We start from the raw sequence: 14103 nt of genomic DNA, 5'->3' as shown, positions 1-14103 counted from the left end.
GGCAGCGCGCTGAGCCGCTTAGCCCGCTGCCAGTCTCGGGTTCCATCCACTGGCCCCTGCCAGCCGGGGTCCCGGCCGCTGGCCCCGCCCAGCCCGCTGCTGGCCCAGGGTTCTGTCCATCCAGGCTGACAGCGGGCTGAGCGGGACCGGTGGCCGGGACCCTGGCTGGCATCAGAGTGCCACTCAAAATCAGCTCACATGCCGCCTTTGGCACGCGTGCCGCAGGTTGCCGACCCATGGTCTAGTCCATCTCCACCCCCAGATATGGGGTGGGGCGGGGGCTAGAGCTGGCAAACAGGCTACTTATTAATGCTGCTTTTGCCCTGCATCCTTTGCCCAGTGAATCCCTACTCGAGCTGGGTGCTAGCAAGAGGACTGGAGGCTAACAGATTCACAGATCAAAAGGCTGTCATGCTCCTCTTGGGCTCACTGGGAGATCTGAGATTAGCTCCAGGGAGGCCCCTTTCTCTTACTTTATGAAACCTTCATTTTTCTGCTTCATGTGACTGACATTTCTGTCGTCGTGCCCCTGGGCCCTCCCCCTGCCCAGTTTTCCCTGATAGACGCATTCTTTGAAAAACCTGCAGCAGCAAGTCTCAGAGTCTTGGTCAGCTGACTTGGGCTCACACTCCCCAGCTAAAACCAGCAGTGTGGACGTTCCCGCTCAGCTGGAGCCTGGCTCTGAGACCCAGCCAGGAGGGTGGGTCTCAGAGCCCAGGCAGAAACATTTACCCTTCTAGTGTTAGCCCCATTGTACAAGCCCGACTCAGTTGACCCAGACCCTGAGACTCGCTGCCGCGGGGGGTGGAGGAGCTTGCAGTGGAATCGGACCCTGCAACTTCACTGTTAAGTCCTGGTGCAGCTGTTATGTTTTCCTTACACAAAGGGAAATGGTGGAAGCACTGATCTCATGGCCAGGTTTATATTGCTGCTTGTAACTTCGCTTGTATCTAAGTGATGTGTTCTATGTATCACCACTAGCACCAGGAATGAAATAAACTCATAGATGCACTGAGGCAGTGTGGGCTAGTGAACCAGGCACTGGAATGGGAAGAAGGAGCCCTATTTCCAGCTCTGCTATTGACCTACTGGGTGACTTTGGGCAAGTCACTTCCTTGCTCAGTGCCTCAGTTTCGCCCCCCACACACACTCTGTCTATTTACATTGTAAGCTCTTCAGGGCAGGGACTGTCTCTAACTATACCTATGCCCAGAGCCTCCCTAGCACAATAATATACTGATCTTGGTTAAGGCTTCTAGACCCTGCTGTAATAAACAATAATAATTAAAAGGTAAAACTTTGTTTTCAAAGATACAACATTCATCATCACAAAGGGGCTCCGAAAGGATAACAGATCTAACATGGGGAGCTCTATTTAAATGGAATTAATGAAGTAAGAGTGGATACAGCTGTAGGTAGGAGGAAGGGCAGTGTAGATACAAGTCTAATAGGTTATACTGGTAGTAAAATAACCGTGCCTAATAGGGTACAGAATGTGAGTGAGGCCAAACAGCAAAAATTAAGATGTTTGTACACTAATGCAAGGAGCCTAGGTAACAAAATGGAGGAACTAGAGTTACTGGTGCAGGAAGTGAAACCAGATATTATAGGTATAACAGAGACCTGGTGGAATAGTAGTCATGACTGGGCTACAGGTATTGAAGGGTATGTGCTGTTTAGGGAAGACCGAAATAAAGGTAAAGGTGGTGGAGTAGCACTGTATATCAATGATGAGATAGAATGTAAAGAAATAAGAAGGGATGAAATGGATATGACTGAGTCTGTCTGGGCAACAATTAAATTGGGGAAGAAAACTATTAGAGCCTCCCCTGGGATAGTGCTTGGGGTGTGCTATAGACCGCCGGGATCTAATTTGGATATGGATAGAGCCCTTTTTAATGTTTTTAATAAAGTAAATACTAATGGAAACTGTGTGATCATGGGAGACTTTAACTTCCCAGATATAGACTGGAGGACGAGTGCTAGTAATAATAATAGGGCTCAGATTTTCCTAGATGCGATAGCTGATGGATTCCTTCAGCAAGTAGTTGCTGAACCGACTAGAGGGGATGCCATTTTAGATTTGGTCTTGGTGAGTAATGAGGACCTCATAGAGGAAATGGTTGTAGGGGATAATCTTGGCTCAAGTGATCATGAGCTAATTCAGTTCAAATTGAATGGAAGGATTAACAAAAATAAATCTGCAACTAGGGTTTTTGATTTCAAAAGGGCTGACTTTCAAAAATTAAGGAAATTAGTTAGGGAAGTGGATTGGACTGAAGAATTTATGGGTTTAAAGGTAGAGGAGGCCTGGGATTATTTTAAATTAAAGCTGCAGAAGCTATCGGAAGCCTGCATCCCAAAAAAGGGGAAAAAATTCATAGGCAGGAGTTGTAGACCAAGCTGGATGAGCAAGCATCTTAGAGAGATAATTAAGAAAAAGCAGAAAGCATATAGGGAGTGGAAGAAGGGAGGGATCAGTAAGGAAAGCTACCTTATTGAGGTCAGAATACGTAGGGATAAAGTGAGACAGGCTAAAAGTCAAGTAGAGTTGGACCTTGCAAAGGGAATTAAAACCAATAGTAAAAGGTTCTATAGTCATATAAATAGGAAGAAAACAAAGAAAGAAGTGGGACCGCTAAAAACTGAGGATGGAGTGGAGGTCAAGGATAATCTAGGCATGGCCCAATATCTAAACAAATACTTTGCCTCAGTCTTTAATAAGACTAAAGAGGATCTTAGGGATAATGGTAGCATGATAAATGGGAATGAGGATATGGAGGTAGACATCACCATATCTGAGGTAGAAGCGAAACTCAAACAGCTTAATGGGACTAAATCGGGGGGCCCATATAATCTTCATCCAGAATATTAAAGCAATTGGCACATGAAATTGCAAGCCCATTAGCAAGAATTTTTAATGAATCTGTAAACTCAGGGGTTGTACCGTATGATTGGAGAATTGCTAACATAGTTCCTATTTTTAAGAAAGGGAAAAAAAGTGATCCAAGTAATTATAGGCCTGTTAGTTTGACATCTGTAGTATGCAAGGTCTTGGAAAAAATTTTGAAGGAGAAGGTAGTTAAGGACATTGAAGTCAATGGTAAATGGGACAAAATACAACATGGTTTTACAAAAGGTAGATCGTGCCAAACCAACCTGATCTCCTTCTTTGAGAGAGTAACAGATTTTTTAGATAAAGGAAACGCAGTGGATCTAATTTACTTAGATTTTAGTAAGGCGTTTGATACTGTGCCACATGGGGAATTATTAGTTAAATTGGATAAGATGGGCATCAATAGGAAAATTGAAAGGTGGATAGGGAATTGGTTAAAGGGGAGACTACAACGGGTCCTACTGAAAGGTGAACTGTCAAGTTGGAGGGAGGTTACCAGTGGAGTTCCTCAAGGATCAGTTTTGGGACCAATCTTATTTAATCTTTTTATTACTGACCTGGGCACAAAAAGTGGGAGTGTGCTAATAAAGTTTGCAGATGATGCAAAGCTGGGAGGTATTGCTAATTTAGAGAAGGACAGGGATACCCTACAGGAGGATCTGGATGACCTTGTAAACTGGAGTAATAGGAATAGGATGAAATTTAATAGTGAGAAGTGTAAGGTCATGCATTTAGGGATTAATAACAAGAATTTTAGTTATAAGCTAGGGACGCATCAACTAGAAGTAACGGAGGAGGAAAAGGACCTTGGAGTATTGGTTGATCATAGGATGACTATGAGCTGCCAATGTGATATGGCTGTGAAAAAAGCTAATGTCGTCTTGGGATGCATCAGAAGAGGTATTTCCAGTAGGGATAAGGAGGTTTTAGTACCGTTATATAAGGCACTGGTGAGACCTCACCTGGAATACTGTGTGCAGTTTTGGTCTCCCATGTTTAAGAAGGATGAATTCAAACTGGAACAGGTACAGAGAAGGGCTACTAGGATGATCCGAGGAATGGAAAACTTGTCTTATGAAAGGAGACTCAGGGAGCTTGGCTTGTTTAGCCTAACTAAAAGAAGGTTGAGGGGAGATATGATTGCTCTCTATAAATATATCAGAGGGATAAATACCAGAGAGGGAGAGGAATTATTTAAACTCAGTACCAATGTGGACACAAGAACAAATGGATATAAACTGGCCACTAGGAAATTTAGATTAGAAATTAGACGAAGGTTTCTAACCATCAGAGGAGTGAAGTTTTGGAATAGCCTTCCGAGGGAAGTAGTGGGGGCAAAAGATCTATCTTGCTTTAAGATTAAACTCGATAAGTTTATGGAGGAGATGGTATGATGGGATAACATGGTTTTGGTAATTAAATATTCATGGTAAATAGGCCCAATGGCCTGTGATGGGTTTTTAGATGGGGTAAGATCCAAGTTACCCGGGAAAGAATTTTCTGTAGTATCTGGCTGATGAATCTTGCCCATATGCTCAGGGTTTAGCTGATCGCCATATTTGGGGTCGGGAAGGAATTTTCCTCCAGGGCAGATTGGAAGGCCCTGGAGGTTTTTCGCCTTCCTCTGTAGCATGGGGCACGGCTCACTTGCTGGAGGATTCTCTACTCCTTGAGGTCTTCAAACTACAATTTGAGGACTTCAATAGCACAGATATAGGTGTGAGGTCTTTTTTAGGAGTGGTGGGTGAAATTTTGTGGCCTGCATTGTGCAGGAGGTCAGACTAGATGATCATAATGGTCCCTTCTGACCTAAATATCTATGAATCTATGAATCTATGAATTGGAACCACAAGAGGGCAGTTAACCAGGATGATGTCTGATGTCATGACTGTTGCATAGATTTCTGAAAATGTACAGGTTTCAGAGTGGTAGCTGTGTTAGTCTTTCTCAGCAAAAAGAACAGGAGGACTTGTGGCACCTTAGAGACTAACACATTTATTTGAGCATAAGATTTCATGGGCTAAAACCCACTTCATCGGATGCATGTCCCGATGAAGTGGGTTTTAGCCCACGAACGCTTATGCTCAAATTAATTTGTTAGTCTCTAAGGTGCCACAAGCACTCCTCATTCTTTTTGAAAATTTACAGGAAATTCAAGGCAAAACTGAAAGGAGTTAAAATTTCAGCAGGCAGGTTCTCTTCTCTTATGCTGCCTGCAGCTGAAGATGCATCTAGATAAAGCATACTGTGTGAAATCAGCCAGAGCTACATATAAACAAAGGAATCATTCCCTATGGCCACATAGTTATTGCTGGCTTCCACAGTGAAATTCTGAGCGTTAATTATACTGCTCCCAGGAATGGCTACATTGAAAGGAAAATATGTACCGGACACATAGAAAGGTCCTCAGCAGAAAGCAAGCTCTGTGCTTAGAAACTGGAGAGAGCAACTGGCCCCCACTTAAAACTGAAGGCAAATGCCATGGAGACAACCCAGCATGCTCTTCCTGTTTCTAAAGCCATGTAAGCTACTCTACTCCCACTCTGTGCTGTTGGGGCTCTGCCGTTTCAGACAGGAGTGCTGAGTTGAGATGGGAAGAAGCTGCAGAGCAAGGTATGCAAAGGGCGGGGCTGTCTCCTTCTATCCCTATTCCTGCCACTATTTCTGGTACAGCACTGGGCACGCTGACACTGCTTAACAAACAACTGCAGTTTCTGGAAGGCATCAGGGGACAAACTGCATTATGCTGTTATTCAATGAGCCACTGAAGATTTGCTTACCGGCGGACTTGATTTCTTTGACGTAGTTACTGGGGAACCAGCCTGTTTTTCCATTCAATGTACCTTCCCACCAGCCCCCTTCTTCAACTCTGGTGACATAAATAATGTCTCCTTTATTCACCGAGAGCTCATCTTCATTGGTCTGCTTAAAATTGAACCTGGCCTTTACCACCAACTGATAACTGCCATTTTCGACCATCTCCTAAGGAAACAAACATTAAAGAGTATTAGAAACCAATTCAGGGGGTAACCAGAATTATACTAAGGTCATGAGGATACTATTGTTTGCATTTTTATAACAGCAATAATATCACCCCCTTATATAAAACCTTCCATCAGAGGATCTTAATGTCTCTTACAAGCAATAATTAACCTTCACAATAGCAGGAGACGCAGATAAGTATTAGTATACTCATTTTGCAGACAGATATGCTGAAGCTCGGAGAAGCCATTTGATTTGCTTAAGATCATATAGCAATCTAGTTGCAGGGCTGGGAATAGAACTTAAACTCTGATTCCCAGTCCTCTGCTCTTGTCACTAGAATGTGCTCCCTTTTCTATGATAGATCAATGGTTGTCACTATTATGCTTGATATTAGATTTTAAATCAAGAGTACCACAGGTTTCGACTGCCTCCGTAACACTCTTGAAGTCTGAGATGCTGTTCCGTGTAAATTAGTCTGGGAGCTGCTGGCAGCCGAGCTATGAGATGATAAATGTGAACATGGCCTTTCTGATGGCTGATCTGTTGAAGGAAAAACATAAACTGAAATGTAATCTGTGTTTTACAAAATTGTCTCTATTTCCTCACAATTAAGAGAGCAAATAAATGCACAGAACTATACAGTCCCCAAATATTTAGGGGCTCAGAGCTGAATGCTGCAGCGCTTATTTTGATTGGACCAATGCCATTAACCATGTAAATAAATAGTTTAAAATGTGTTACATTTTAGCATGAGAAGAGATTATGAGATGTCACCCTCTAATGACTGACAGAAAACATAAATCCCTACAGACAGCTAACGGAGAGTCTTCCTCCGTTCCAACAGACAGAGCTTGCAGTTTTGGAATTAAGTTCTTGGTCTCTATTCTCAATGCCACCTGCATGAGATGTGGGAGATAAGTGGGTGGCTGGTACTTATGGCTATATTTCGTGACCAATAAGTTTACTTGTTTCTACTCTAGCCACTTAAAATATTTGTCAAGTGATAAAAACCTGTTGGTCATTATAGACCTGAGCTACATTTAAACCAGCAGCATAAGTACTAGAAACCGCTTATACCACTATCAATCCCATGAACTATCCAGTCCCCTGCACAACAGAATTTTCACTTGTATGCTTCCAAGCAGAGAAATCATATTTCAAGAAATTATCGCTCTCATTAACCCTCTACTACTGTTTCACATTTCCATGTTATCGGAAAAATAATCAGATCATGTGAGTTTCATATGCTGTCATTTGCAAATGAAGCAAAGGCAGATGTTATTTCAAGAAGCTGTAAAGTATAGGGGATTTAAAGGCTTTCTGTAGGTACTCTTACTCCATTTAAATATAACATCAGAATGGCCATACTGGGTCAGACCAAAGGTCCATCTAGCCCAGTATCCTGTCTTCCAACAGTGGCCAATTGCCAGGTGCCCCAGAGGGAATGAACAGAACGGGTAATCATCAAGTGATTCCCAGCTTCTGGCAAACAGAGGCTAGGGACACTATCCCTGCCCATCCTGGGTAATATCCAGGGGTGTGTTTTTTTTAACACCTCTGAACAACAAAAGCTTCGCCGACGAAAAGCGCAGGTGTGAACAGCGCTTTGTTGGTAGGAACGCTTTCCTGCCAAAAAAGCTACCAATGCTCTTGGGGGGTGGAAGTTTTTTGTTGGTGGGAGAGCTCTCTCATGCCGACACACCGCGGCTACACTGCGTACTTTTTAGTAGCGGCACAGCCATGTCACTAAGAGCTGCATAGTGTAGACAAAGCCTAAGTGTGTTGCTTTATTGCAACAGGGGAAGATGAACTCCAAATATCAAGCACATTCAGGAAAGGTTGTTGCAAAAGACATTGTTGAAATTAGAAAATAAAGGGCCCAGTCCTGTCCTGCAAGGCACCGGTTGCCCTTCACTCTCATTGTCATTGTGATTCCGAAAGGAACTTCAATTGGAGCTAAAGGAGCTCATCATCTTGGAGGATTGGGAGAACGATTACTCTTAGTCAGGTCTTTTTTCCCCCCAGAGATTTTCTGTAATATAATCATACTACTCTTTCTAGACCTGATCCAATAAATGACCATTGAATGGGACTCAATGGCTGTCTTCAGTGGGCACTGGCTCAAGCTCATAGTTAGACTGTAAGGTCTCTGGGGCAGAGACAGTCATTCTGTGCTGTGTTTGTACAGCACCTTGCACAATGGGGTGCTGGTCTGTGACTGGGGCTCTAGACATTATCACAATACAAATAATAAAATAAATAATGTTTGTGGCAATGGTTAGCACGATTTATGGTCCACTTATCTGTGGCAATGTTCATGAGTAATTCTACCACCTCTTCTTGACTGAATTCTTTTCCTCACCCCCATGTAATAGGATTGCCTGATGCACACAAAGTGAAATCTAATTCTTAGCTCCTTGAATTGAAATGTTGGTAGCAATAACTAACAGGATGAAAACCCACTTTGCAAAGACAGGGTGTTTTTCTCTAAAATGTACTGACATTTGATCACTTGTTTCAGCTGTTTTCAGTGTTCAGAGGGTCAGCAAACTGGCAGGACTGGCATGTGGCCAATTTTAGATGTTTTCCCTCATGATTTGTTTTGAAAAGACAGAGTACATAAACCACAAGTCTTCATTCCTCAACCTATCCAAGCCATGAACAACAGTACCAAGAAAATTATTTGGTTACTGTAGATTTTAAAGTTTTACCTCCTTGTATTACTAGTTCTGTACGTATGTAAATATCCAGGGACAAATGTAAAACTGACTCTGACAAATTGGCAGCAAAACCTATAATTTATGTTACATCAAACTGACATCCTACTTTACGCCAGCTCCAAAATGGAATGCTGCTGTGGGTAGCTCGCCATATGTTGTCAAAATATGGTTAAACTAGCTGAGTTTTCCATTCAGAGCCCGATTATACTATTTTAGGCATATCATCACAGCCTGATAGATCATATTATTATAGCCTGATTTTTTCCCCTAAAATGAAAGCCTAACACTTGATATGCAATGCAGAGAGGTCCTGCATTCTACCTTTACACACTATTATGGAAAATCAGAGTTACCTTCCACAACTGCATCCATGAAGTCACCATGCATGTGGGCTTCACAAATATACACTGGTCTGGGTGTGCAATTGCATTGAGGGCTAGCACAAAGTCCTCTGCATGAGGAAATGGAGTGGGTGGGGAAGCATGAGCTCAGAGAAGCCACTAAGGGGAATCTCTGTTATCCACATGACAGCCAGGCAGCATTAGGGCAAGCTTCCCTGCACTGTCCCGTTAACATGACTCAGCCCTGAACTGGAGGGACCCCAGGGTGAGGAGGCGTTTCATCCCCTTAGTTCTGGGCCTCTCTGGTGAGACCACACGCCTGGGAGCCAATCTGTGCCATCTGTGGCAGTAGTTTCCGGGACAAGGTCTCCTGTTTCCTGGGAACTGGGTCAAGCCACCAAATGGTTTGACATTTTAGAACTATAGCTTTTTACCTCTCTCCTCTTTCCAAAGGTTTTCTCCCTCTGAACGATTAATTATGTCACAGGTACCAAGCTATGCTAACTTTTAACAGAAAAAGCATGTGTTCAAACTGATGTTTATCATGAAACTTCCCATGATCCCAGTTTCACTGGCCCCTTTGGCAAAGTAACAACAGTGATTATTACACAGCAGAGCATTTCAGATGTTCTATATGTAAATAGTTTGTAAGACAGATAATATCCTTCAGACAGAAAGGTGCTATATAAATGTAAAACTATTGTTATCAGCCCCTAAACACTAAACACTCAGGAAATACCTGAGACATATGCAGCAAACAGACAAGAGATTATAATAGTCTTGAACAATCTCCCAAATGTATTAGGCAGAAACCTTCTTTCCTAAAACATCTAGTTTGCTGGCAAATAGTCCTCCTGTTATTTGTTTTCATAATAAATAAATAAATAAATATCAAATGCAACAATCCTGAGTATAGCATATAGGCACTAGCTCTATAATTACATTACTTGTTATTAAGTTTGCTGGCACTACAGAACTTTTTCCAATTTACATTATGTTTGCTAACATTTCTGCTACCATATCAGACTTTCTTCCTTTCCAATTCTGAGATGTATGACATATGCTGAGGCCATATGGGAACTATTTTGCTTGATGTATGTTGTGTACATCCAAAGGCACTAAAGAATTAATGGATACGAGAGATGGTTTCAACTGAAAATAGGATCTTTGTGTCTTAAATATTTAGCTGTTGCTGCAGGTCATCCCTTAGCTGAAATAAGTCTTCATTTGTGATGTCATCATAATTTCAAAAGCCAACCAGTCAATACCAGAGAGGGTGCTGAGTTCAGGTGGGGAAAAGCACCAGAGCAGATGAAAACTGAAATCAAAAGATCCTGTTTTCATGCAAATTTGTCTTGCGTACCTTCCAACTGACCTGCATTTTGTACTAGCATCCCATTGGCCCACAAGGATCTTCTGAATTGGCCCCCAAAGGGCTTTTCATTTAATGAGCCCACTAAGGGCCTTTTACGAAGATGCACTGAGGATGAATTGCTGTTCATGGGCTTCTCAGGCAGCTGACTAACCAGCAGAAGCAGTGGATCAGCTGGACACCTGGAGGTAAGAACTTGCATTTTTCTGTCTAAGAGGAGCAGCATTCAGAAAAGGGAGAGCTCTTTTAAAGGGGCATTGTCAGGTAAACTCAGGCCCCAAAATTAGGTTTTGTATAAATGTGGTTTTATAAAACCTCAGCTCAGCAAAAATGTTTCTCATTGGAATTAAAATGCTATAGAAAGTTTCTTCTTTGTATGTTCCCCTGCAGCGTTGCACTAATGCAAGAGGACTCGACAGCACAACTAACTAGGCAAGAGTGGGCATATTGTCCCTTCCCACCCTGAGAGAAATGCAAAAAGTAAACAAAGGGCCTGAAGGGTGACAATTAAATTGGATTTTTAAATTCTTTCTGTGTGAATAACCTAATATGCAATTTTCAACATAATAAAGAAACATGAGAGGCTTTAAAGTATGCCATTTGTAACCTTACAGACTCCACTGGGCACAGAGGTCTGCTTGTGCAGATCCAGTTGCAAGATTGGGACCATAACTACCTTCCCGCCTCCAACCTTTTTTCAGATCTGTGAAATGCAGCTCTCTCACCAAACCTACCCATTAAGGCATCCTGCTCCTCCCTCCCCCACACTCCCCAGAATAGACTGTAATTCTTTCCTACAGACAGTACAGGGTGCAGGGAGTTCTACCTAATAAAGTAAGACTGTTTCCACGCTCATGGTATTTAGTGGTTTGCTTTTGAATCTTCTGACTTTATATCTGATTTGACAGAAAATAAGAACGAGGAAAATTTTAGAGAACAGCTAAATATTGAGAAGGGACAACCCAGATTTGCTTTGCCTGAATGACCTGCTCCTGCACTGACCAGAGCCGACAGTACTGTAAGTAGCACAGTGCACATAGCGGGCATCTGATGCCTGATCAGGGAGACGCACTTCACAGACCTAAACAAGGAAAAGCAAAGGTCATTGACACACTGGACTGAGCGTCTAAACACACAGAATTGCCAGACATTCAACAAATGTCCAATGCGGATGGTCTACTTTTTTCTTCAAACTTTAAAATGTACCATTTAAAATTCGATGTTTGCATTTGTTGGGGCTAGAGTCTCATTTATATTAAGGCCGATTTATGCTGACGCACTTGAAGGTCCATTTATACAGCCAGAACCATGTAAAGGGCCATAGTATAAAGAAGATTCTAACCTCCAAAATGCATATCTCAGGTAGCACATTTCAGTCCTAAATCACTAGAAATGCAAATGTTAATCCCACTGTACCACATGCTCCAGGTGGGCAGTCCTGTCTGCCAAACCTTTGAAAATAATTAGAAATCATGAGTTACTAAAAATAGTAGACCATACTTAGAGGTAGTATTTTAAAAAAAAGATAAAAGTTTTCATACCTTCAGTAGCTTTGTTTACAGCTGCTAAGGTATTCAGCACCTTGGAGAAATTTCCTCCGGCATACAGATCGCGTGCATCAAAGAGCTGTAAAAAAGGAACTATGTCAGTTTAACACAAAACATCTTATAATCCCAGTTTTACTGGCCCACTCTGGTAAGCAACGACAGTGATTATTAAATGGTCAAAACCCCTTAAGCATCTTTGCAGCATTTCAAATATAGGAAGAGGTTTTGGAGTTGATTTGTTCAACTTCCTTTTAGCTTAGTGAAGTTAAACTGGCAACAGATGCTGAAAGAAGGTGCATGTACCCACTCAGAGCAGGATGCTATGGACATGAAAGGAAGACGTTGGCAAATGAGGGTCAGATCTTGCTCCCCTTGAAATAATTCAGAGTTTTGTCACTTGCTTAGAGGGAAGGAATGATTTCACTGCCATTTTAGTAATCTAAGCTAATGGGCCTGAGAGTGTAAATACTTTAACAGCGATGGTGCCAAACACAGGATGTTCTGCACTTACAACATAGCACGCGGTACATATTTACAGTTATCCCAGGCAGCAGGCACTCATTATCCAGTGTATAAGACATTCCATTCAAAAAGATTCATTGCTTCAATTAGCAGGTGGCAAAAATATATATCAATGGGAAGGGTTTTATTTTCATGTCAGTGATCTGTTGGGGTCAGTGGATCTTCTGGACCTGGCCTATTAGACCATCATCACCCTGGAGATAAAATTCTGCATTGTAAGTGGCATTCACGGTTACACCAATCCAGTATAATGGAGGAGATGCTTTTTGGGTTTTTAAAGCACTCTAGCCACAGTCTCACTCTTTGATATGGAAAAAATTCACCTTAGTGCAGAGGGTCTGTGCAAATCCTTCCAAACCTTGGGTGGGGTTGAAGAGGTACAAGAAGCTTTGTGGACACCACCTGCTCATTAAGAGGTATACTTTGTACTGGGGCTAGAGCTATAGTTCTGCAAAGCCAATGAGCACGGAAGGCCTTAGCCACTGTCCAGCCAGACACTATCCATTGACAGATTCTCCCAGTGCACTAAAAAGTACTTCGTGAAAAACAAGCACAAGATCATTCATTACCTTAAAAAATTCACAGAAAGAGGGGTTACTCTTTGATGTGGCCCTTTTTCATTTCCTACATATAGTTCCTCAGGCACATTTACCAAATTCCTAATAAAGTTAGAAGTAAAATGTGCCTTTGCCCTCCCCTGAATCCAAGCTTCTATACGTTCTCTCTCTCTAAGCGTACGTGCCACACACATCACGGAGCATCTGAGCAGCAGGCACTACACAGTAGGTGAGGAAGACAACATGCAGTTCTCGGTTTTAAAAATCTATAACCACTTGGATCTAGGAGAATATCATCTGCAAGAAGAGGTATTAGAACCACCTCTGATAAAACTCTAATAAGCAGAAGCCTCCCCATTTAGAGTTGTATGAAACATGGGTGTGTTAAACTTAGTAGCTTCCTTTTCAAATGACACTACTCCAAACTACCCAGACTTATCCCTTTGATACTTCTATAACTCTGTAAGATTGAAGGAAGTTTCCACATATATTGGGGATACTCTAAGCAGATCTTCTAATGCGTGTGCTGAATCTGTTCTTGGGTTTGTTTCTGTAAGACTCCCACAGGAGTGGGCCATACACTACCCACTGGTGTCTGCAGTAGGTGCTACTTGAACAAGGGTTTCAGCTTTAAATAGCAACATTAGTTTCTCCCTCAAAAGGGAGGCTAAAAGAGCTCACGAGTACAGTGACCCCATTGGCAGTGACTAGTGGATGTGATGTTAGCACGGCTTCATTCTGAAAGTAAACACTGGGATTGCAACATTTGCTTATGTTTTCTCTGCTGTGTCATTTTCTGGGTCATGTCCTTTTCTTCCACTTCAGCAGTCAAGGAAAACAGACTTGGAATGGTGGCATCAGTATATTTTTTAAAGGAGTGAATGAGAAAAATACTTCAAGAAAGCCGTATTCTCTCCAGACCCAGAATGAATGGGTGCGCTCATCTTCATTAGACTTTTACACCTCGAGGTAACTGGCATTCAATTAACCTGAGATACAAAAGTCTAATGTAGACATACCCTCTGTGTGTGTGCGCACACACGTGCAAAAGGTGATGGAAGATGATGGAAGGAAAGCAAACAACTTTTAGGTTTATCTACATTGGGGAAACTGATCAGAATAGCTTTCTGAAATAACAGTGTTCACGTAGGGAGTTATTCTGA

At 42.2% G+C, this 14103-nt stretch overlaps 1 protein-coding gene across 12 annotated transcripts in view; it reads right to left on the bottom strand.

The window, feature by feature from the left end:
* The window catches only part of ARHGEF6 (Rac/Cdc42 guanine nucleotide exchange factor 6), a 155551-nt gene that overhangs the window by 130223 nt on the left and 11225 nt on the right, over positions 1 to 14103 (bottom strand). For all 12 annotated transcript variants that reach the window (XR_012160633.1, XM_073358449.1, XM_073358442.1 and 9 more), the window contains 3 exons: positions 11856 to 11940; positions 6294 to 6421; positions 5677 to 5878 (listed from right to left, as the gene is read on the bottom strand). Coding sequence is in view for 11 of the 12 variants with exons in the window: in XM_073358449.1 (XP_073214550.1) it covers positions 5677 to 5878; positions 6294 to 6421; positions 11856 to 11940 (415 nt within the window). In the remaining variant the exon portion in view is untranslated. The remainder of the gene's footprint in view (positions 1 to 5676; positions 5879 to 6293; positions 6422 to 11855; positions 11941 to 14103) is intronic.

This window comes from Lepidochelys kempii, chromosome 9, assembly GCF_965140265.1.
Source record: "Lepidochelys kempii isolate rLepKem1 chromosome 9, rLepKem1.hap2, whole genome shotgun sequence".
Classification (NCBI taxonomy): domain Eukaryota; kingdom Metazoa; phylum Chordata; order Testudines; family Cheloniidae; genus Lepidochelys; species Lepidochelys kempii.
Note: the sequence above shows the minus strand (reverse complement) of the source record. Positions and strands in the feature narration are given on the sequence as shown.